Source organism: Cervus elaphus, chromosome 19 (assembly GCF_910594005.1).
Source record: "Cervus elaphus chromosome 19, mCerEla1.1, whole genome shotgun sequence".
NCBI lineage: Eukaryota > Metazoa > Chordata > Mammalia > Artiodactyla > Cervidae > Cervus > Cervus elaphus.
The window spans coordinates 31,696,349-31,718,956 of record NC_057833.1 but is presented as its reverse complement, the minus strand read 5'-3'; the positions used below and the strand labels follow the sequence as shown (position 1 = coordinate 31,718,956).

The window sequence follows — 22,608 nt, the reverse complement described above, 5'->3', positions numbered from 1 at the left end:
TTGCTTTACAATGTTGTATTGGTTTCTCCTGTACAACAACGTGGATCAGCCATGAGTATACACATGTCCCCTCCCTCCCGAACCTCCCTCCCACCACTCATCATCTGACCCCTCTAGGTTGTCACAGAGCACTGGATTGAGCTCCCCCGTGTTATATAGCACTTTCCCATTAGCTATCTATTAATGTATATTCTACACACACATACATACACGAGCTCAGACGGTAAAAGAATCTGCCTGCAATGCAGGAGACATGGGTTCGATCCCTGGGTTGGGAAGATCCCCTGGAGAAGGAAATGGCAACCCGCTCCAGTACTCTTGCCTGGAGAATCCCATGGACGGTACAGTCGCAAAGAATCTGACACGACTGAGCAACTAACACTTTCAATGTATATTCTAACAGAAAAACTTGAAAGGAAAAAAAGAAATGTGGACAGGGCAAAACATTTCCTCTTTTTATAAACTTTGAACTGATATGCCCTTCACCAATTACATAGGGTCCCTTGGGCCTCAGAACTTTCCACAAACGTTTCAGTCTCTATGGCGATGCATGACCGCTGAGGCCGAGCCCAGGTGTTAAGGCGGTGGCAGGCTCTGGGCGAGCCTGGGGAGAAGGTCTGGCTGCAGAAGCCACGGACGGTCCATCCTGAGCCTTTTGGACGGACCGCTCCGCCTTGCTAGGAGTCTGCAGAGCCGCCTGGACAGGCCTGTCCTAACCTCCCCACTTGCCAGGGGAGCGGGCGCGGCACCCCCCCAGGTGGTAACTCTGGAGGCGCAGGTGCGCCTGAGGGCCTCCCCTGGGACCCCACTTCTGCTGATGTTTAAACTTCGCCCTTCTGGCTCCCTCAGAGGCTGTGAGTCTGGTGAGAGCAGTCCATTTTGCCTAGCCCCCTGGTCCCATGCAGCCGTTCAGCATCCCTGTTCAAATTACACTCCAGGGCGGCCGGAGACGCCAGGGGAGGTAAGTCACCCCCAGAATCTCTCAGCCTTTATGGGCATCTCGCTGAACAACTGGTGAGAAGAAGAGCGGCCTCAAGGAGTTCGGGGGTTGAGTCTGGTCTTTATCCTCAGAGGGTGTCCACTTGTCATGCCTCCCGAGGGAGCCTGGAGGCTTCCCCCCCACCGCTGCTATCAAGGGCGCATCCTTCCTTGCCGGCTTCCTCCTCTAGATGGCAAGTTCTTGGGGGCTAGGACTCTAGCCTTCCTGGCTCTGCACCAGTAGAACTCTGCCCAGCACACAGTTGCTGCTCAACAAACGTCTGTCAGTTGAATGAAGTTACTACCAGCATTGGTTTCATTGGTGAAAACTGCTTGGATCTTGGCGTCACAGCCTGGGTTGAAATCCAGCTGGCTTAAATGGCTGTCTGGCTGTGGGCAAATCACTTCACCTGTCTCTGCCCCATCCCCTTGTCTGCTGATGGAGGTAGTGATGGTCTCTGCATGCCTTAGTGTAAAAGCCAGTGCTACTTTCTATACTATACCATGTTACATTTCAGCTGCTGTTATTAACCACCCACCTCTACTATCGAAGGGGGAAGTGAGACCAGTTATCTTGAGGACCTCTTTCCTCCCCAGGGGAAGGCAAAACAGAGGTGCTTTACATCTGCCTGCCCCCAGGAGTGGAGCAGTAGGGCACGACCCACCTGGAGAGAGGAACAATGCCTGAGGGGGCTTGAGGAATGAGATATTAAGGCTTGCCAGCTTACTCCTGGGAGGGTACATTTCATAGCTATGTTTGCTCACTGTATCTGGAAACCTGGGTGGTTTGTTAGCAGCTTGAGTGGAGCTGGGAGCTGAGAAAGTGGAAACCGTATAAAGATCATAATGGTCATCACATTGCTCACTCCCATCTTCTGTAACGACACTGATGCGCCTTTGAGAGAGAGAATGCAGGAAAGTGAGAGAGAGGGGTTTGGATGGAGGACAGGGCTGGAGGAGGAAGGAATAAACAGAAGAAAGAGACCTAGGCAAAAACACTGCTCTCTTACAAATGAACTAATGCTTTTGTGAGAAGACAATTAAAGTGAATCATTGTATGGCAGAAGATCAAATGACTAACATGCAAGGGAACAAGTTCTAATGCCCCATTCATAACACAGTTAACGAGCTGTGAGAGCAGTTGTGTTCTCCCCAAAGCAACACAGTGTCCCATTTCCACTTCTGAAATGCACTACTGCATCACACGTCTTGCCTGTTGGTGAACTTCACAGACCATATTGACTTTCCTCAACCTTCTTTGCTGTTTCAAAAGAAGCTGTTATATAAATTTGTAATTGAAAAAATAGAAGGGTAAAAATAATTACCCATATCTCTGCAACGCAAATTATAAGGAAATATTAATTTAACATACCCAGTGCTTAAAATTACATATACATGTGAGATGAGTGTCAGCAGAACTATTAAGCTTTGATGAACGTCAGCATCCTGCCCAAGTAACAGTGTTGGAGGGAGAGGCTGCTGGCTTCCTCAGGGATCACACCCAGATGAACATGTTCAAGCTCTTTTGAGTTTGCCTCAGGCTAAGCCAGAAAGCACCCATAGCAAAAGTGGTAGTTCGGGCAGGTGGGAAAGTCAGTTCTGAAAGAAGAAGAGCAACAGGAAGGGGTGGGTACTGCCATGACTGTGAATAAAATCCCTCTAGGTACACACATTGGTTGGAAGTGAAGATTATTGCTGGCAAAAAGGAATGAAAATGCTATTCACTCATCTTATTGGCTGGAGAGCAAAATTAGATCACTCTTAAGCACTTTGAGGTCCTTGGATGAAAGGTACTTGTAAATACCACAAACTTAATTACAGAACTGTTTATGGCCTGGGGAAACTGGAAACAGTTTAATATCCAACAACAGGGAAATGGTTAAGGAAATTATGGTGTATCCAATGGATGGAATATTATGTAGCCAGCAGAAGGGTTATGAAGAATTGCTGCCAACATGGGGAAGTGGTTATTATGTTAAGTGAAAAAGACAAGCTTAAAAAAAAAAACTCCACTATATCCAGTATGATCTCATTCTATTTATTTTTTAAATTAATTAATTTGTTGGCTTTGCCACGCTGCCTGAAGGATCCTAGTTCCCCAATGAGAGATCCAACCCGTATCCCCTGCACTGGGAATGCAGTCTTAACCATAGGACCACCAGGGAAGTTGCTGCTCTCATTCTATTTAAACAATATAGACAAAGGAATAACCCAGTAAGTGAATAGGCATTGTCATCACCTTTATCATTATTTTAATTAAAAAATTTAAATATTTAAATTTTATTGTTATTTTGTGAGGTTAGTATCTCTACTTAACTGTTTACCCCTGTAACTGCTCTTCATTTTTTACTAACTTTTGGCTCTTAGATTGGATTGTTTTCCCTCTGCCTGAAGTAAATGCTTCACCTTTTTCTTTAGTGGGGGTCTGTTGATGGCAAACTCAGCTTTGTGTGTGTCTGAAATGCCTTTATTTCTTACTTAACTCTTGTGAAATATTTGCTGGGTATAGAGTTCTGTTTTTTCTCAGGATAAAGGCAATATTCCTGGCTTCTGTTCTTATAGAGAAGTAAGCTCTCAGCTTAATTGTCATCCCTTTGAAGTTAATCTTTTTCTCTGGCTGCTTTTAAGAATTTCTCTTGTCTCTGTGCAAAATCTCTGTGATGTATGTAGGTGTGGGTTTCATTTTATTTTATCCCACTAAGCTTCTGGAACCTGTGGACTGGACCTTCATCATTTCTTTAATATTATTGTCTTTTTAAAATATTACTTGGCTTTTTCTCTCTCTTTTTTTTTTTTTCTGGAATTCTGACTAGACTTTATGCTAGACCCTTTCTGTCTATCTTCCATGCTTCTTAACCTTTCTTCAGTATTTTCCATTAAAGAAACCTCTATATTATATACTTAGCTATTTTGCAGATCAAACTGTTTACTAATTCTTTTCAGATGTATCTAAATTACTGTTAAATCTATCCACTAATTTTTTTTAATTGAAGTATAATTGATTTACAATGTTTTAGGTATATAGCAAAGTAATTCAGTTACACACACACACACACACACACACACACACACACACACACACACACACACACACACACACACACACACACACACACACACACACACGCACACAGGCTTCCTAGGTGGCAGAGTGGTAAAGAATCTGCCTGCCTTTACAGGAGACGTAGGAGACAAGGGTTCACTCCCTGGGTCAGGAAGATTCCCTGGAGTAGGAAATGGCAACCCACTCCAGTATTCTTCCCTGGAAAATTCTTTGGATAGAGGAGGCTGGTGGGCTACAGTTCATGGGGTCACAAAGAGTTGGACATGACTGAGCATGCACACATATATGTATAATATGTATATATATATTTTCAGATTCGTTTCCACTATAGGTTATTACAAGATATTGAATATAGTTCCCTGTGCTATATAGTAGGTCCTTGTTATCCATTGAATTTTTATATCAATTCTTTTTCATTTCTAGAAATTCTACTTGGTTCTTTTTAATCCTGTCTTGGTCATGTTTTAGAGTCTCTTGCTCTTTCTGATATCCACCCCCTCCTTTATTTTTTCAAACATATTGTAGATATATTTTTGTATATGGTCCAATATCAGAAGGTTTTGGGGGGATCTGACTCTTGTGTATTTTTCTCACTCCAAGGCCCTAATTTTGTGTTTTATGACTTTGGAATGAGAGCACATACTCCTTGAAACTTTGTAGGATTCCTTGGAGACCTAGGTTGGAGGAGAGCTCCTCCAGAGAAGTTATACATTGGCTTCTGCCTGCTGCCAGAGGGCACCAGCTACTTGAGAGCAGACTGAATGACATTTTCAGCTTGAGGCTTCTGGATTTCCCAAGTAGTGTGAATTCTGGCCAGAAACTCTCTTGAGTCTCTCCTTAAGGTTGTGAAGTCTCGGAGGAGATTGTCGTTTTCCCCCTTTATGCAGTGTGAGGGCTTGAGAAAGGCTCTTTCCTGGCAGTCTCTTAGGGAGTTGTGTGTGGACAATGGGGACTTGTCATTCCACCTCACACGGAGTATGAGGTCTTTTGGAGCCCAGCTCTAGTTGAGAGCATTAACTCCCATACCCTGGGTGGGCTCTGGGCATTATCTCCTGTCCCTGTGTCCTTCCCACAAACTGTGAGACTCAGGGTCACCAGGTCAACTTGTGCTCCAGTCCATTTTCTCCTCTGGGTTCTTATTTTCACATAGTTTTTGTCTTTTGCATATCTCAAACTCTTTTTTTTTCTAAGCTTTGACCAGAATTTTTATTGTTTACAGTTAAAGTGGTATCTAGTTTATTTTACTAGAGAAATAGAAGATTGTTGTCATTGTTATAATAGTAAAATATAGCTGTATATTCATTTTTAGCAATTATTGTTTATTATCTTTCCCTCCATATATAAAATAATTTCTTCACAAGGTGTCCTTGAGGTTTTCAGCTTTTCATAAAGCCTTTAAACAAAGTGGACAGAAATATTAGAAAGAATAGTCTATTATACTACTAGGTCTAATTCCCAGGTTATTCCAGTTTTGTACATCACAGGTATAATTGGGTATGTCAAATCAATAGGTCAGAAATGGCCAGAGAGGCCTCATAATAAGCCTCCTCATGCATGGATTCCACAGATATCTGACAATAAGCCCCTGGAGATTTTACAATATAGAGCAATTAAAGTCCAGTTTCAGAACAAGAGGGAAATTCTGGGTGTTGGGTATTGGGAACCTGGTGGCTTAATGACGAAGTTGCATCTGACTCCTTGTGACCCCATGGACTGTGGCCCGCCAGGCCCCTCTGTCCATGGGATTCTCCAGGCAAGAATACTGTAGTGGGTTGCCATTTCCTTTTCCAGGGGATCTTCCCGACCGAGGGATTCCAACCGTTGTCTCTTGTGTCTCCTGCAGTGGCAGGCGGGTTCTTTACTAATGGGAACCTGGAAAATAGCCAAACCTTCCTTTAGGGCTAAAACTCTTAATCAAGCTATCATATTTGTTGAGAAACTGTAATATGCTGGCTCAGATTTCATTAAAATTTCCCCCATTCTTTGAAGGTGGGATAATAGATAGAGGGTGAGTAAAATATCAAAGGAGACTAAAAATCCCAAACCAGGACTTTGATTCCCAAAACAGTGTAACAACAGAATTGTCATCTCCTGAGGGAGGTGCCTCCCAGAGCAGGCCCCCGAAAGAAACTGGATTGCCTCACATCACCCTTGCTCACACTCTCTCTTTGGGCTGAGCCACGAGGCTTACAGGAACGTAGTCCCCCAACCAGGGATTGAAGCTGCTCCTTCAGCAGTGAAAGGACAGGGTCCTAACCACTGGACCACCAGGGAATCCCCCCCAATCTCACTCTCTTGGTCTGAAGATATTGCCAGGAGAAAGGGATTTAGGGAGAGAAAAGAGGAAGGATGGAAGATAAGGTATAAAATATGCTTTCAGAAGACAACAACTAGCAATTCTGTCAACAGGGTTTTTGCTCCACTTCAAAATTTTAGTAAGCTTTTTACACAGCTTGATGGAGCCTGAGTTTTTACCATGATGGCTGCATTTGTTTGGCTTAAGATTTCGTTAAGCTTCTTAAAATGGAAATACCTCTGGGACACAAATGCCCGCTGAGCAGGGAACAGCGACAGTGCCCACAGGAAGTGGTGGGACTGTGGCGGATTGGAGAAGACACCCCTGCCCCCAGGAGCAGCCTTTGCTTGGCTCAGCCAGCTGTTCACAGGCAGTGATGTGGCCTTTGTGATTTTTTTCAAAAGTAGAAATCCGCATTTGTGTGAGAAATTTCATGATTTTTAAAGCGTTAGCAACTAATCCCACAATTAAAAAAACACACAGGAACAGCCAAACAAAACACATCTGTGGGCTGGATGCTGTCCATGGGCCACCAGTTGGTGACCTTTGTGTTGGACTTGGTTCACTGGACAGCCCCCTGGTGAAAGAATTTATCACCTCTTTTGCTAGAACAGAGCAGAGAGCGGGAAGAGATGGAGGGCCTTGTTTACGGAGCTGCATGAAGACAGAGAAGGTGGGCAGGGGGAGAAGCCAGAGTGAGACCCTCACTGTTCTGAGCAGGCTGGCCCCCGGCCAGAAAGCCCTGGATGTGCTGTCTTCCCGGCAGATGGACATGAAAGACTAAGTCAGATCCTCCTTCAGGATGCTGTTAATTCCAAATGGGAGCCTGCGGAGTCATTCTTCCCATATGGAATTCATAAAGGAATGTAAAAAATATTTTCTGGGGGAATATACAATATCCCTGAGAGATAATTAAGTTCATATGAAAGCTACTAACAGGTGATTCTTTCCTAGTCATTGATTAAACAGATCTCTAAAGACTTTACCCAGGCAACATTCCTTAGTCTTGTTTGTTACATTAAAAAAAAATTATAACGTGTCATCTTAGCTTGTTTAGATGGACTGAGCTCTGAATGTAAGATCTCACCGCGTTGCATTGAGACTGCCCACACCCCTCAGGTGAACGGCAGAGGGGATCATCCCATCACCATGGGTTGGTAAATGTCCCACTTTTTTTCTTCCAACATTTGTCAAGGAAAAAAAAAAAAAAAAAAAAGCTTTATGTTTGAAATATGACGAATGGCACATATTTCAAGTGTACCACTTGGTAAGTTTCGACATATGTGTGTAACCATGAAACCATCACCAGTCAAGATGAGAAACATACCCATCACCTACAGCCACGAAAGTTTCCTTGTACCCTTTAGCATGTCCCCAATGCTGCTTGCATGCTAAGTCGTTTCAGTTGTATCTGACTCTTTGTGACCTATAGACTGTAGCCCACCAGGCTCCTCTGTCCATGGGACTCTCCAGGCAAGAATACTGGAGTGGGTTGCCATTTCCTCCTTCAGGGCATCTTCCGAACCCAGGGATCGAACCCGCATCTCCTGTGGCTCCTGCATTGCAGGTGGATTCTTTACCACTGAGTCACGGGGGAAGCCCATAGCATGTCCTCCAACCTCCAGGTAACCGCTTAATCTGCTTTCTGTCACTAAAGGTAAATTTGCATCATCTAGAATTTTGTTGGAATGGAATTATACACTGTGGCCTCTTTGATTTGTTCAGCATTTTTCGCTCAGCGTAATTATTTTGAGGTCCATTATGAGTACTGTGTTTATCAGTTCTGTTGCTGCATAGTATCCCATTATACAAAAGTAAGAATTTATACTTATTGATAAAAGTGTATCATATATTTGGGTGTTTTCAGTTTGGGGCTCCTTACAGTTGGGGTGCCAAGAACATCTCTGTACAAGTCTTTGTATGATTGTGTGCTTACATTCTGCTTGGTAAATAAATACCTAGAAATGGAACACCTGGGTCATATGGTCCCCTATATATTTAACTTTTTTAGGACATACCAGCTGTTTTCCAAAGTGGTTATATCGTTTTATATTCCCATCAGCAGTGCAGGAGAGTTCCAGTTCCTTATATCATCTCCAATACTGGATACAGTCTGTTGTTTTGGTTTAACCCATTCTAGTGGGGATGAGGTGGTATGCTGGTGTAGCTTTAATGTACAAGTTTCTAATGAGATCTTCTTATGTGCTTATTTGCTATGTATATACCTTCTCTGAAGTGGCTGTTGAAACTGTTAATCGTGTTGTGTGGCATTATTGAATTTGAGAGTTCTTTATGTGTTCTGGATTCAAGACTTTTATCAGATAAATGATTTGCCAATATTTTCTTCCAGCCTGGTCTTGTTTTTCATTCCTTAAACAGTGTTTTTTTTTTGAAGAGCAGAAATTTTAATCAAGTTCAGTTTACCAATTTGTTCTGTTTGTGCTTGTGTGTCAGATTGTGCTTGTGTGTTCATAAAGGATTTATATTATGCTTTCTTCCGGAAGTGTTAGAATTTAAACTTAGGCTTTTAAAAACAAATAGTTTATTTAATTTTAAAAATGGAAGTATAATTGACCTACACCACTATGCTAGTTCCAGGTGTACAACATAGTGATTCAACATTTCTGTATTATACAAAATAATCACTTCTGTTCCCAACTGTTAATGAGAACTGGGGTCCCAATTTATTGAAATATCTCCTTCCCTGTTCCTACAAAGGTCAGCCTTTCCTACCTCAGGGACGAGGAGACACACAGACCACGATGATGGAGACCCACCAGATGTGCGCAGGAAGCGGCCATCCAGTGCTGGAGAGGACCGGGCCATACTGCTGGGGTTTGCAATGATGGGTTTCTCTGTCCTAATGTTCTTCGTGCTTGGAGTAACCATCCTGAAGCCCTGCTTGCTCAGGTGAGAACAGAGAGAGGAGACGTAACATTTATCCTAGGTGTAGGCACAGTGGTAGAGGAGAGGGGAGGCTGGCTTTGCTTCCTCCAGAATCCCTGTTCCTCTCTTAGTGCTGGGAGGCAGCTGGGTGTGGAGGAAGGGGTGGTGAGAAAGTGAAAGATATTCCTTTGCTGCTCCCCTCCTCCAGCCTCCAAAGTCTTTCAATAGGGGGTTCACATATTCAATATCCCTGCAGGTAATACATTCTTTAATACACTAACATCCTAGGGAAGGAGATGAGCATGAGTTTCTGCATGAACATAACAACAATTTTTTGAGTCTGAGTTTTTGAGTTTGGTAATATCTACCTGGCACATAGTAGTTGCTCAACAAATATTAGTTTTCTTCTTTTTAAGTAGTTTCCTTATTAAACACATGTAATAAGTTACCATTAACTTAAATATATACTATATATCAAACATATATATATATTTTTTCATTTATTTTTATTAGTTGGAGGCTAACTACAAGAAGTCAGATATGACTGAGCGACTGAACTGAATTATGATATTGTAGTGGTTTTTTGCCATACATTGACATGAATCAGCTGTGGATTTACATGTGTTCCTCATCCTGAACCCCCCTCCCACCTCCCTCCCCATCCCATCCCCCTGGGTCATCCCAGTGTATCAGCCCTGAGCCCTCGTCTCATGAATCCAACCTGGACTGGCGATCTGTTTCACACTTGATAATACATATGTCAAACATATATTTTATCCCTATATAAACTTACAGCAAGTCCATGAACGAAGCATTATTTTATTACTTTTTCACTTTATGAATGAGAAATCTCAGGCTCAGAAGGGCCAAGGAAAATACCAAGGTTAATACCACTACAGAGTTTTCAGGGGCAGGACATTTGTCTACCCCTTCTCACTGTATCTATGACATTCTCTGTGTGTGGTGTGTGTGCAAATCCTTAAGGAATGTTTTCCAAGTGATATTTTAAAAAATAATTGTTATTTATTTGGGGCTATGCTGGGTCTTTGTTGCCGTGCGGACTTTTCTTTAGTTGCGGCAAGTGGGGCTGCTCTTGAGGTGTGGTGCGCGGCTTTTCATCGCTGTGACCTCTCCTGTTCGGAGCACAGGCTCTCGGGCCCCCAGGCTTGGTAACTGGCACGCGGGCTCAGTAGTTGCAGCTCCTGGGCTCTAGAGCACAAGCTCAGTGGTTGTGCAGGGGCTTAGTTGCTCCGAGGCATGTGTAATCTTCCTGGATCAGGGATAGAACCCGTGTTTCCTGCATTGGAAGGCAGATTCTTTACCACTGAGCCACCAGGGAAGCCAAGTAGAATTTAGTTCAGTACAACACTTAAAGAGCCTCTACTATGTGAGAGGCGTTGTGCTTTCTGCTTTGAGGAACACAAAGATGCAGAGGATATAGTTCTTGACCTTAAGGAGTTTACTAAAGTTAAAATATGGCAAGTTTTCTAGTGGGATTCCTCTTATGATTTGCACTTGCCTCTTAGGGAGGGTAAATGGAATGGCTAAGTTGCCTACAAGTCCTGTGGCTGGACTCCTTCCAAAGGCACATTTTCACCAGGACAAGCCAGTGGGTGGATCTTGAGTTGATGAGGCAGGAAAAGATGGTAAGATTTCTGAGTGTGAATTTTTGTGGTTATAATATTTAGGCTAATATTGCTAAAAAGTATGTTTCCCCAAACAACTTAAATACTGTTAAATTCACAGATTTCTGGGCCTCAACTTGGATCAACTGAACCCAAATCCCTAGAAGTCACAGAAACCATGTTTTAACAAATTCCTCATTCTAACAAACCCATTCAGGTGATTCTGAAATTCGAAAACCATTGATACATAGTGAGAAATACACCAGGAGGGTCATAACTGAGATGGAACTTGGTACCTCGCTGCTGTTTATCCCGTTGCAAGGTTCTTGTGCTCCTGAATCGCTAAATGCCTTCTGTGATGGGTCCTGTGTTGCTTTGAAATAGACAGGTGCCTTGGGTTATCACATTAGAAATATAGGACTAAATTTTCTAGGGAAGAAAATCATTTATTTACTTTTCCAAATGGAAGCACTCAGAGAGAAGAATGAACTGCACTATCATCCATGCGCACATCATGGACGACTGGATGGACTGTGCATTTACCTGTGGGATGGACTGCCGAGGTCAGGGCAAGTACCCGTGTCTCCAGGTGTTTGTGAACCTCACCCATTCAGGTCAGAAAGTGCTCCTACATTATAATGAAGAGGCTGTCCAGATAAACTCCAAGGTAGTGTATATTTCATGTGTGAAAGTGCTCTAATTACAGCAACCTTTCCAGGGCAGACTGTCCCTAGCAAGGGGCAGTACCTAGGGCCATCTCTAGATAAAGCTGTTTTCTTCCCGTGAACATCTCAATAGTGACCCAATCAGGATAAATGAAGCTAAAAGCATTCCTGGAGGAAAAATGGGATATATAGAAAAGAGAGTTCATGTTGGTGTCTGGAATTTAAAGACTTGAGACAGTGAACAAAATTATTTGTAAGTAGTCTTAACTTATTGTTGGGAGATCCCATTCCTCATTGTATTGAAAATGTTAAAATGAACTTACAGCCCACCTTAAATCAAACAAGTAATTATTCTTATCAAAGAAATTTAAAGATTATCCTTTAAAGGATACTCAATAGGTTCATATGATTTAAAGAGTACATTTTCACCTAACTATAAAAAGTTGACTTAAATTAGTTGACATTTTACACTTCTTTGTGTTTGCTTAAGCACTCGTTTCAATCTGGTGATTTGTTTTGGATGCCATAACCTTTAAGGTCTCAAATGTTTTTGTAGGCTGATGGCAGAGTGTCTTGAATGCTTAGTGGATATGGTGATAAACTCAGTGTCTCTATTCCCACGTCTTTGTTTAGTGCTCAGAAATGGCCAGTTCACTATTTGCCCTCCTGGCACCCCTTCCCCATGAGCTATGTAATAGGTCTTGTCACCTTGGGAGATTAAAACTCGTAATAGCTTCAGTTGTGAAGCGATTTCAGAATTAAAGCTTTTAAGCGCTTGATTTCAGAGCCAGCGCCCTCATTTTTCTTCCTCCTCCGTATTCCTAGTGCTTCTACACACCTAAGTGCCACCAGGATAGAAATGATTTGCTCAGCGGTGCTCTGGACATAAAGGAATTCTTCGATCACAAAAATGGGACCCCGTTTTCATGCTTCTACAGTCCAGACAGCCAATCCGAAGATGTCATTCTCATAAAAAAGTACGACCGGACGGTGATCTTCCACTGTTTCTTTTGGCCTTCGCTGACCCTGCTGGGTGGCGTCCTGATAGTTGGCATGGTGAGATTAACACAGTACCTGTCCTTCTTGTGTGAAAAACACAGCGCTGCATTCAGAGATGAGGTAAGTGGCAAAGTTCCTTACACGGCACAGCATCAACGCAGACTGTGGCGTGTGGGGAGGAGCGAAGGAAGGAGCGGAGAAACCTTGAGGCGGTGGCCAAATTCAAGTCCTGGCCCTCAGGGACCTGCAGGGTCTGCACTTGAGGACCTGATTATGCCTCCTCGCAAACTAACCGGGTAGAAACAAAGCTTGGTTACTTCATGTGGGAAAGAAAAATGTTAAAAAGTCTCATTGTGTATTCTCTTCTATAAATAAATATAAATCCACCATCTTTTCTATTCCAAATCTCTCCACATGAGCCAGGGAAGCACCTTTTGTTTCCACAGGGTAAAAGGAGCTCACGGTCACTGTGCTTCGTCTGGTATCAGCCCTGCTGGAACCTGTCACTGTCGAAATAAGTGATGCAAGTTTCTAACCTGCTGAACACTGAACAGGCAGTCTAGTTCCATGCAATGCAGTGTACATTAAAACACTTGTCAAAGAAGTCTTAGTGAAGAGCAGTTCATACACTATAGGAAGATAATAATCTGGTAATTTCAGAAAATATGGACCTACCGTTTTACCTCATCATCCATGAGAAAAGAGGAAAGCTGCTGCCTGGGAAATTCACTCAGCTTAGTGTTACTGGTACTTAACCTTGCCATGTACCATGTGATTTTTCTTTCAGAAACATTTCTTTCTAGTTAATTATGATTCCCATAAGTTCATTTTGCTCTTTGTGTACACTCTGGAGGGAGTGGGAGAGGTGGCTAGAAATGTTATCAAGTTAGGGAGAAGCTGTACCGCATAGAATTTAACATTCATCTCAGATAATCCGCATCATAGAAAAGTCCCACATGGATAGTCACAATTGTCCGTACTTTAATTAATGAATCAACCATGGTTATGAAATAGTATCACAAGACTCTCCCAACAAGTGCTTTTCAGATTAAGCTGAATATGAGTTGAAAACAGACTTCATTTTGAAAACCAATGTTCCTCAAAGTATCTTTACAATTTTACTAAAAGATCTTACATCATGGACAATAAAAAGGACGACTTTTGAAGCAACTCTGATACGTAGATGTAATCAAAACAAACTTTGATTCTCAGCCAATTTAATGCCTTTTTAGCAATAATTGCAAGTCACACATTATTAAACAAACTGAATAATAGAGCAATATTGACTTGACCAGCAGTGAACAATTTGGGTATTTTCTCCTCCTTCTAGTGTGGAACAGTGGAGAGAACATGTGTCTCAGAGTACAGCTTTTTAAAATTGGTGGGCCGTAATTACAGCTTTTGAGATATGTGTCCTTGGGCACGTCAGGGGAACTGAGCCTCTCTTCTCATCCGTAAGATGGGGATGGGTCTTTTCTTTCATGAGGTTATTTTTAGGGAAGAAAAAAGGCAAATGTAAAACACCTAGGTTGGTTTCTGGTACCTAGTAGATAGATAACAAAACTTTTGCTAAGTTTCAATTTTTAGTTAGCCTTATTCCTCTTCTGGGTATGTACCCAAAGGAAATGAAATCAGTACCTTCAAGAGATCTGTACTCTCGTGTTCACTGCAGCACTACTCACAACAGCCAAGATGTGGAACAACCTAAGTGTCCATCGACAGATGAATAAATTGTGATATATGTATATATATATATATATAAAATGTGTGTGTGTGTGTGTGTACACATACATACAATGGAATATTTTTCATCCTGAGAAAAAGGAGATCCTGACATTTACAACAACATGGACGAACCTGGAGGGCATTATGCTAAGAATAATCCAGACACAGAGAAGAAAAAACTGCATTTCACTTATATGTGGAACTAAGAGAGTCAAATACATAAAAAGCAGAGAGCAGAATGCTGGTTACCAGGGGCAGGGTCGGGGAAATAGGGGAGACATTGGTTAAAGTGTACAAACTTCATTATAAGATGAATAAATCTCATGATCTAATGTACAACATAATGACTATAGTTAATAATACTGCATTGAATACCAGAAGTTTGCTAAGAGTTTAGGTGCTCTCATCTCACACACACACACACACACACAAAGGTAACTATGTGAATGATACATTAACTAGCTTGACTATAGTAATCATTTTACTATGTATATGTATATCAAATCACCATATTGTAAACCTTCAGTATGTACAGTTCTTATTAAAAACAAAATAATTCAACCAGTCTTGGTACCTTTTGTTGGACAGCTGGAACAGGGGCTGGGGTAAGGAGCTGCAGGAGCCGATTCCTCCCCACTTTTTCTTGGCTAAGTGTGATATGTATCTAGAGTTCAGAACATGCTATTTAGAAGGCTGTAGTAGACTATTTTGTATGCCAAAGACTTCCTTGTAATAAAATATATGTATGCATACACTTTTTAAGTCATTCCACAAATTGAGATTCTCTAGATTTCTTAAATTAAGGTCACATATCTATTCCATTTCTTACTAAGTTTGACACCCACCTAACAATATGCAGTTGGATTTTTCTAACAAATTAAAAACCATCAGAAACCTAAAGCATATGAAGTGTGAAACCTGAAGTGTTTCAAATAATATAGTTTTCCATTTATATAGTAGCTACTTGGCTCATCTCAGGAAAGAGAGACATTATGCTTGAAGAACAAAGTCAATTTACAACGTTAACTCAAACCATTTGGCAAATGAAAATTTTAGCAATTATTTGCTGTGAATTGCTTAGAAGCACTAAATATCAATGCCCATGTGCATTACTGGTCCAAGAAAAGCCCAGACTTACCTTTTGCAAGGTTTATGATAGCTGAATGCAAAACCAGTTTGCTTCTAGATGAACTTCACTTTTAGGTTCTGGTCATCAACTGACTTGGGAAAAAGTCTGTCCACACATACAGACACATTCATACATGTATGTGTACACATGTATCTCTGCTTAAAATACAAGCATATAATTCTTCATGTTTAAAGGAAGTTAATATTTAAACTGATATTTCTCCAATATTCATCATTTTACTGTGACAGAAAAATTGACTTTTAAGGCATAATAGTTTCAGGTTTTCTATCAACTATACTTAGTCATCATTGATAAGAAAAATTCAGCTAAATTTTGATTATTACCAACAGTGATTTGCTGTTAAGTATTAAAAAGATGGTTTGTTGTTAAGTATTAAATGGCAAAAGTAATTATCACAGTTTTTTTGTTCAACATATAGTACACTAAGGACTGTTTGGACACAAGTTAAAGTAATTGTTTTTTTTTTTTAATAAACAGCGTGATGTTACAGACTGCAAAGTTAAAGCAGACATTGACAGTTTCTGATGAGCACAAACAGTAAGTGCAGTCACAGGCCAAACTTCTTGCCAGGAAGAGCACGACTGGGACGAGGTCTTAAATCTAGTGACACTGTTATTATTCTATATTCTCAGTACAGTAACACATGCACTTGCTGTGTCAAATACTTTTTTGGGCCATCACTGAAAGAACACTTAAAAACATTTTCCTCCTAACTAATGTGGTATACTACAGGACTCTTAACTCAATGAAAGACAAATATAGATAAATAGATTTGTGACAATAAATGGGGCTAAAGAGGGTGATGGGAGCTCCTTTTTGAAGCTTCCAAAGTCAATACTGGAGGTGTCAGTAGTCTCTGGTAGTGTCACATTCCCAAGATGTTGAAGTGTTATGTTCTAAAAGGATACATTCTTTTAGATTTTATTCAACTGAAATAAAGTCTTAGGACTGAACCACACTGAAAACATTAACTGCATTTGAAACTTTGGTTCCATAGCCAAAAACATTTCTAGAAATCATGAAGGCCAAGCTCTCCAATAGGAATATAAATCTGATAAGAGTTTTTTTCTTATGAAATCAATGGCTAGTGACCACATTTGGAAATCTGCACTAGAATTAAAGAGGTTAGTCTTATTAAAGATTCTGAGAAAATAATAGAACAGTGAAGGTTCTGCCTCCTTGCTATCTTAGAAGGATTAACAAAAGTAAGAATCACCAGAAATATACATGGCTCTTAGCATAACCACAGAATTATTATAGTGAGAGATTAAATAATATTTTAGATAGATTAATAAACTTAATGCTTACAAAATGCATTATCCTTCCCATACTTACCAACAGGAGGACTGGAGTCAACTGTTGGTAGTAAAAACCAGCTACCCACCTATGCTAGTATGTACAGTGGACTGATCTTTTTTCTTTGTTGCTAAAACGCTTAAATGTAGTTGTGTAAAAATTAAGTCATAAGATTTTCTTATGGCTCATAACTATCTCTTTATGCTAACTAGCATGGCTGAAATATAAACATAACTAAAACCAAGCAAAAGGAATGGCGCTGCATTGACAAAAAGTGCAAACCCTTACTCAAGTGAAGTCCTTGGACGAAATAAGCTTGTAAAAACTAACATCCCAACTTGGGAAACTCCGAATCGATTCTAAACTCTTCTGAATTTTAGAACCTTGATGTTTACACCTTTTATAAATGATGTCTCTTGACTAGGGTTAGCAAGTACTGTGTATACAAATATAAATGTCTGCAAATATACACACATCAATTTCAATAACAATAAAAAAAATTTCAAATGCTAAATTCAGGAATCTAGTACCATGAACCCCCTAGCACTACTGCCTTTCCCAAATGGCTGGAGCAATGATTAAATTTTAATCCAAATTTTTTCTAAATGTATCCAATGCCATTAAAAACAAGACATGCCAACTCTGACTTTATAAATCTAAAATACAGTGCTCTGCAAATTTCTGTAATATCAGAGCCAAAAGTATTGAATTGTGACTCATCTACTTTTTTTCCTTATTAACCTTCTGAGGTAGAATTACCCATCCAATTTTATCAGGACCATAGTTATCTTGAGCTGAACCCTATATTCTTTTCAGAAAGTGAAAATAACTCTTAAGAGAAAAGAAAAAAGGCTTCCCAGGCCATGGTACATAAGATACATTTACAATTTTTAATGTGATAATTAAAAAATAAAAATGGTCTTTATATTTTAAAAAACAGCCCAGCTGCATTATTCTCTATCACCAAGAATTATTATCTGAAGATTCTGTCAGTGCTGATTTGTATAGCTCAGCCTTCACAATCCCATCCTTGAAGAAGAATTAACTCCCTCATGGTGTGCACAATATATTCTCACAGCTTTCAGCCTTCTCTTAGTGCCCGATCCGAGCAGGACGGATATGAAGAATGTAACTCATTCAAGCAACTCCTCCCTGTTCTGCCCCCTCCCTTCACATTCCTCTCTTCTCAAAAATATCTGAAGTATGAAAGTTGTTTTTAAATAGTAGAAGCACCACAATCCATTAACACCACATACGGTCTTTAAACTGAAATATTTTAGTGATGTCTTGGACATCAAAATCAATTTTTAAGATGGATTCTGAATGTGTGGGTCCAGCCCAGGTCTGCAGTTTGTGCAGATATAGAAACAAAAGGCATTTATAACGTTCAGAAAAAGTTAACTTGCTATGTTTAAAATAATGCTAGAAATTATATTTCTTCAAAAGGTGGCAAACATGAACTACTGATCAGGATATGAATTAAATGGATTTACAAATCATTAAGAAACAAATCCAAGTTTATGTACTGTGAAATTTCCATGGTGCCTTTAAAATAGATAAGCTGCTCATAAATTTTTTTTAATAAATGCCAAATCACTAGATTTTTGATGGAAAAAGAATACAGATGGACTGTGTTTTACCTATGTGAAAATCACCAATCCATTTAAAATAAAATCCAAGAGGATATATACATTCTAATCAAGTATTTGATTATTTTCCTGATTAATAAGAACTACACTTTACACAAAATACTTTATCAGCAGCTGTTTTCTTCAAAAAAACCAATAGTCATAGTTTCACAGTTGAAAAAGTTACACATTAAAATATTTTACAATTCATTATATATTCACCAGGTTCCCATTTCCTAAAGGGCTTATAATATAAAGCAGATTAGAAGGGAAAACCTCAAAAGTTGATTACCTTGACACTAAGTTTTACAGAGGACACTAAGAACCACAAAAAGCTTAGGTTCTATCATAAAATAGTGACCAAATTCCATTCGTCTTTAAAAAATCCAATTAGAAACATCTTTTTTAAAAAACCAAATTCTACAACATGATTAACAGATTTCAAATTAACAGCATTCTGAAAGTCTTCAAAATAAATGATTTTATATAGCTGAAAATATGATAAAAAGTTAAAGCATGATTTTCAAATAGTTGATTATTTCTTGCGAGAATGTGTTTAAATTAAGTTTTATTTTCTTTAAACCTATTTTTCTTTTCTCCAAAATAGTCATTAAAGGAAATATTGCTCAAGTGACCAAATGAACCTGTCAAGTCAATAGTCAGTTATACCACATTCAATGACAAGGACCGCTGGTCACAGAAACTGGCCAATAGGAACTGATCTCTGATACTGAAGTACCTGGAAGTAGCTATATTATCACTGACTTACTTGAAACATATCCTAGTCATCCCACGTAGCATCTAATTCAATTTTTGGTTCCTTGCTTTCTGAGTACTACTTGTCCCCCTTTTCCTTGTTTTTAATGCTGTTTGCATAAACTCTGCTTGGCTATGTTTGAAATATACTTTGTTTTTAGCTAGTTCACTTAATCTATAGTCTTTATGGAATCTGTCTACATTTCATCCAATGGAATTAATTTGGTTGTAATAACTCTTAAAATTTGGGATAAAATAAGCTATGTGGCTTGTCTTTTAGTGGCAGAGAGGTCCTAGGGGAAGGAACTAACTGGACTGATGTGAAAAATGCAAAAATTATATTGACTTTGTACAAGGAAGCTCAAAGCTTTTTTGGCACTCAGTAAAACACAGTTAGTTCTCTGTTAAAATCTCAGTTTCCACCATCAAAACTTCTTTCGAAGTTGTACTATTTCACTGAGCTTTCCTGTAATTAATCCCTAAATCAGAAAATACTGGGATGTTAGTATGTATTAACTGAATAAATCTAAAAGACAAAAAACATTAATCACAAAATTTTAATAAGTTTGAAATTTCCGATATCTGCAAAAGAATCTATCTGGTCTCCTGCTTAAAACAGTTTAAATTCTCCTTAACTATTCCAAGACAGTTTAGAGAAGTTTCCCTAATTTTCAAATTAATCTTTCTTATTGGCAATATTATGTACACACTTTAGTGAGGTACCTAAGTCTCCAGTAATTGTGCCCTTTAAGGGTTCTAAAATAGCCAAATATTAAGAGTATCTGTATTAGAGTCCCTGTTTATTATCCAAGACTTCTATATAGGTAACTGATTTCATAAGTGGATATTTTTAAGTGATGCTGTATACAATATGCACTCTTCATAGAGTTGTACTCCAATAATAAACCTAGTCTAGAAAACTGTCAGTAAATTATTGCACTTTTTCTGGTGTGGCACCTGGACATTTGCTAAAGCTATTTTCTAGGGCATTAATCATTCATTTCAAATACTCAGTAAAATATCAGATTGTAGAGTGATGACTAGCTTGAGCCCCTACATCCAGGGTTAACGTTTTTCAAAATGTTTAAGGATGTATCTTGTGCTCAAATGCTATTTAATAAAGTTGGAAAGTGAGCCCTGATGACTCGGAAATGGGACATGATCTTAAAATGGTTTAAGGTCCTAATTTTACTAGGGAGATATTGAGTAAATAGCCTAAAAAGGTAAAAAGTTCATGATTTCTATTGCCCTTATTATAAAGTATTATTCATGAGCATACCTGGGTAGAGGAGTGAAGCAATTAGGAAGACAGTCTAAACTGTGTTAATTTGGCAACTAATTTCATATGACTGAGGCATTCTCAGCTATAAAAGAGGATGGAAGATGGGCAATTCAAGTGAAAACAGAAGAAAATAAAAGGAAAGAGGAGAACTTTTAAATCTGTTTTCTTTAAGTAGTTATATACTAGTCATTGGTATGAGATAGTGCCTGAACCTTACCCACAGATCAAGAAAAAAGCTGACCATGCTGCTACAAACAATAAAAAATTTGGGGTGCAAAACAATGCATGACTATGGGACAGATCATGTAAATAAAGAATATATATTAATGATAGTTTCTATAATATAAATAGCCTTTAATAAAAAAAATAATCTTTTTAATAACATTAATACTCACTTCTATTTTCTGGAAAACATGCATGAAAAATGTATTCAATTCATTGCAAAAGGAGAAAAAAAGTCAATCTAAGGTGAATACTGTACAATTCTGGAGCAAGAATTATCCCTGCTCATTCTTTCTCTACGATGATTATTTTACTTTGTGGGAGCCCAGAATTTCCCTGGGAAATAAGAATCAGATTCTTGTAAATACTGTCCAGGAAAAAAAACAAAATACCACCTTATAACAGGTCTCATTTGTGACTGCTTCCCAAACTTTGCAGATAAGACCCCAAATCATCAAAAGATTTGATTTATTAAAAAAGAAAAGTCTCTGTTGAAATCTCAAGAGTCCCTTACACCCCAAGCATTTGTCTTCATCAAACAAGAAGTCAAAAACCCACTTCAAACTATAAATTGAACAGCAATGGAAAAAATAAGAAATTTTCATTATTTTCCAATCTTAAAGTAATTTAACATCAAACTCCAGTTTACTTGGACCTAATGCAATAATAGACTTTGTTGTGTCCACATTTCAAAACAGAAAACATTTGCAAGACAAAAAGAGAACATCATCCTTTTTCCTTCTCCATCATTTCTATATATTTTGGGGGTTTTTTGTTTTGTTTTTTAAAAAAAGATACAAACAATCTTTAAAGTTTACCTTTTTGGACTTAAGGCATAACATGAAATTGCGCATTATTCTAAAGCTTAATTTTGAAATGAACTAGTTTAGTGCTATCAAACCCTGTTTGCGTTTACATTATTTAAATTATATAGTATTTTATTTCTGTTCTTGCTGTAAATTCTAATGCTGTTCATGGATTGTGCAATTCCTATGCAATCAGTCTTTGCCTGTTGACAGTTATTAACAGTGCAGTATAGAATCCAGATACTGAGCTTTTAGTTTCTTAGTTATCATTTCAGTTCAAAGCATGCTGCTTAATTGTGTGGAAGATCCAATCCATTTTTGTTGTCCAGCCACCATGGTGTGCATCATTCATTTGTTTCATGAAATATTCCAAAGCCTCTTGCTCAGTTTTATCTAAAGCTAGGGTCTTTCGAATGTATGCAATATCATCAAAAGATTGTAGTTCTGGCATTCCAGAGCCAAGCATCATTGAGAAAAGATTTATGAAGAGATTGGCATGCTGCCGAATAGCTAGATAAGCCTTGTAACACATCTCCTGAAACCTACAAGTAATAAGAACAGTTTGGTCAGTATGGAGTAAATCCTGTTAATACCTTCAGGTCTCTGCTCAAACGTCACATAGTTATAGAGGCCTTCTTAGACAAAACTATAACATATAGCGTTCTTCTCCCTATTCCTCTTAACAACACTTTCTATTCCCTGACCTGACACTAGAATGTGAACTCTGTGAGTCCACAGGGAGTCTGTTTACTGCTGTCATCAACCCCCAAGATGATGCCTAGCACATTAGAAATAGAATAGGGATTTATTAAATGCATGAACTGGTCTATACGAAAGCCTTTAGGGTTAGGTTAGGGCCAGGACTAAGCTATAGATAAAAGAGAATTTTATAAAAGGTTTTTAAAAGTACATTAAGGTTTTCAGATAGACTAATGATACTCCCTAAGGTGGTAAGAAAAATTATGAACAAACATGGTATTCATGGCTGACTGAATTCCTCACACTGTATGACTAAAAAGTATTGTATGTAGCACACTATCCATGATTTGTTAATACAGAGAAGGTGGACTCCAATTTTTAAGCAGCAGTAAAGAAAAACTTCTACTGTACAAAGAGTTTAAAGATCACTTCCTTTTTAGGCCTTAACTAATTCAATAAGTTAAACTGGTTTTTCTTTCCATTTCCTTCACAGCATTACACAATAAACACATAAAATATTCAGTTTATACT

At 39.0% G+C, this 22,608-nt stretch overlaps 2 protein-coding genes across 2 annotated transcripts in view; one reads left to right on the top strand and one right to left on the bottom strand.

The window, feature by feature from the left end:
* Positions 1-415: 415 nt before the first annotated feature.
* Positions 416-12,904, top strand: KCNMB3 (potassium calcium-activated channel subfamily M regulatory beta subunit 3). Its single transcript, XM_043874558.1, is given in 5 exon segments — positions 416-961; positions 9,057-9,248; positions 11,319-11,332; positions 11,335-11,516; positions 12,340-12,904. Coding segments are annotated over 5 exon segments (924 nt in total). The 5' UTR covers positions 416-899; the 3' UTR covers positions 12,814-12,904.
* A 2,928-nt stretch (positions 12,905-15,832) lies between these two features.
* The window catches only part of PIK3CA (phosphatidylinositol-4,5-bisphosphate 3-kinase catalytic subunit alpha), an 86,168-nt gene continuing 79,392 nt past the window's right edge, over positions 15,833-22,608 (bottom strand). Inside the window, exon 21 of the mRNA XM_043874554.1 lies at positions 15,833-21,920. Within this exon, the coding sequence (XP_043730489.1) occupies positions 21,650-21,920 (271 nt within the window). The 3' untranslated portion in view covers positions 15,833-21,649. The remainder of the gene's footprint in view (positions 21,921-22,608) is intronic.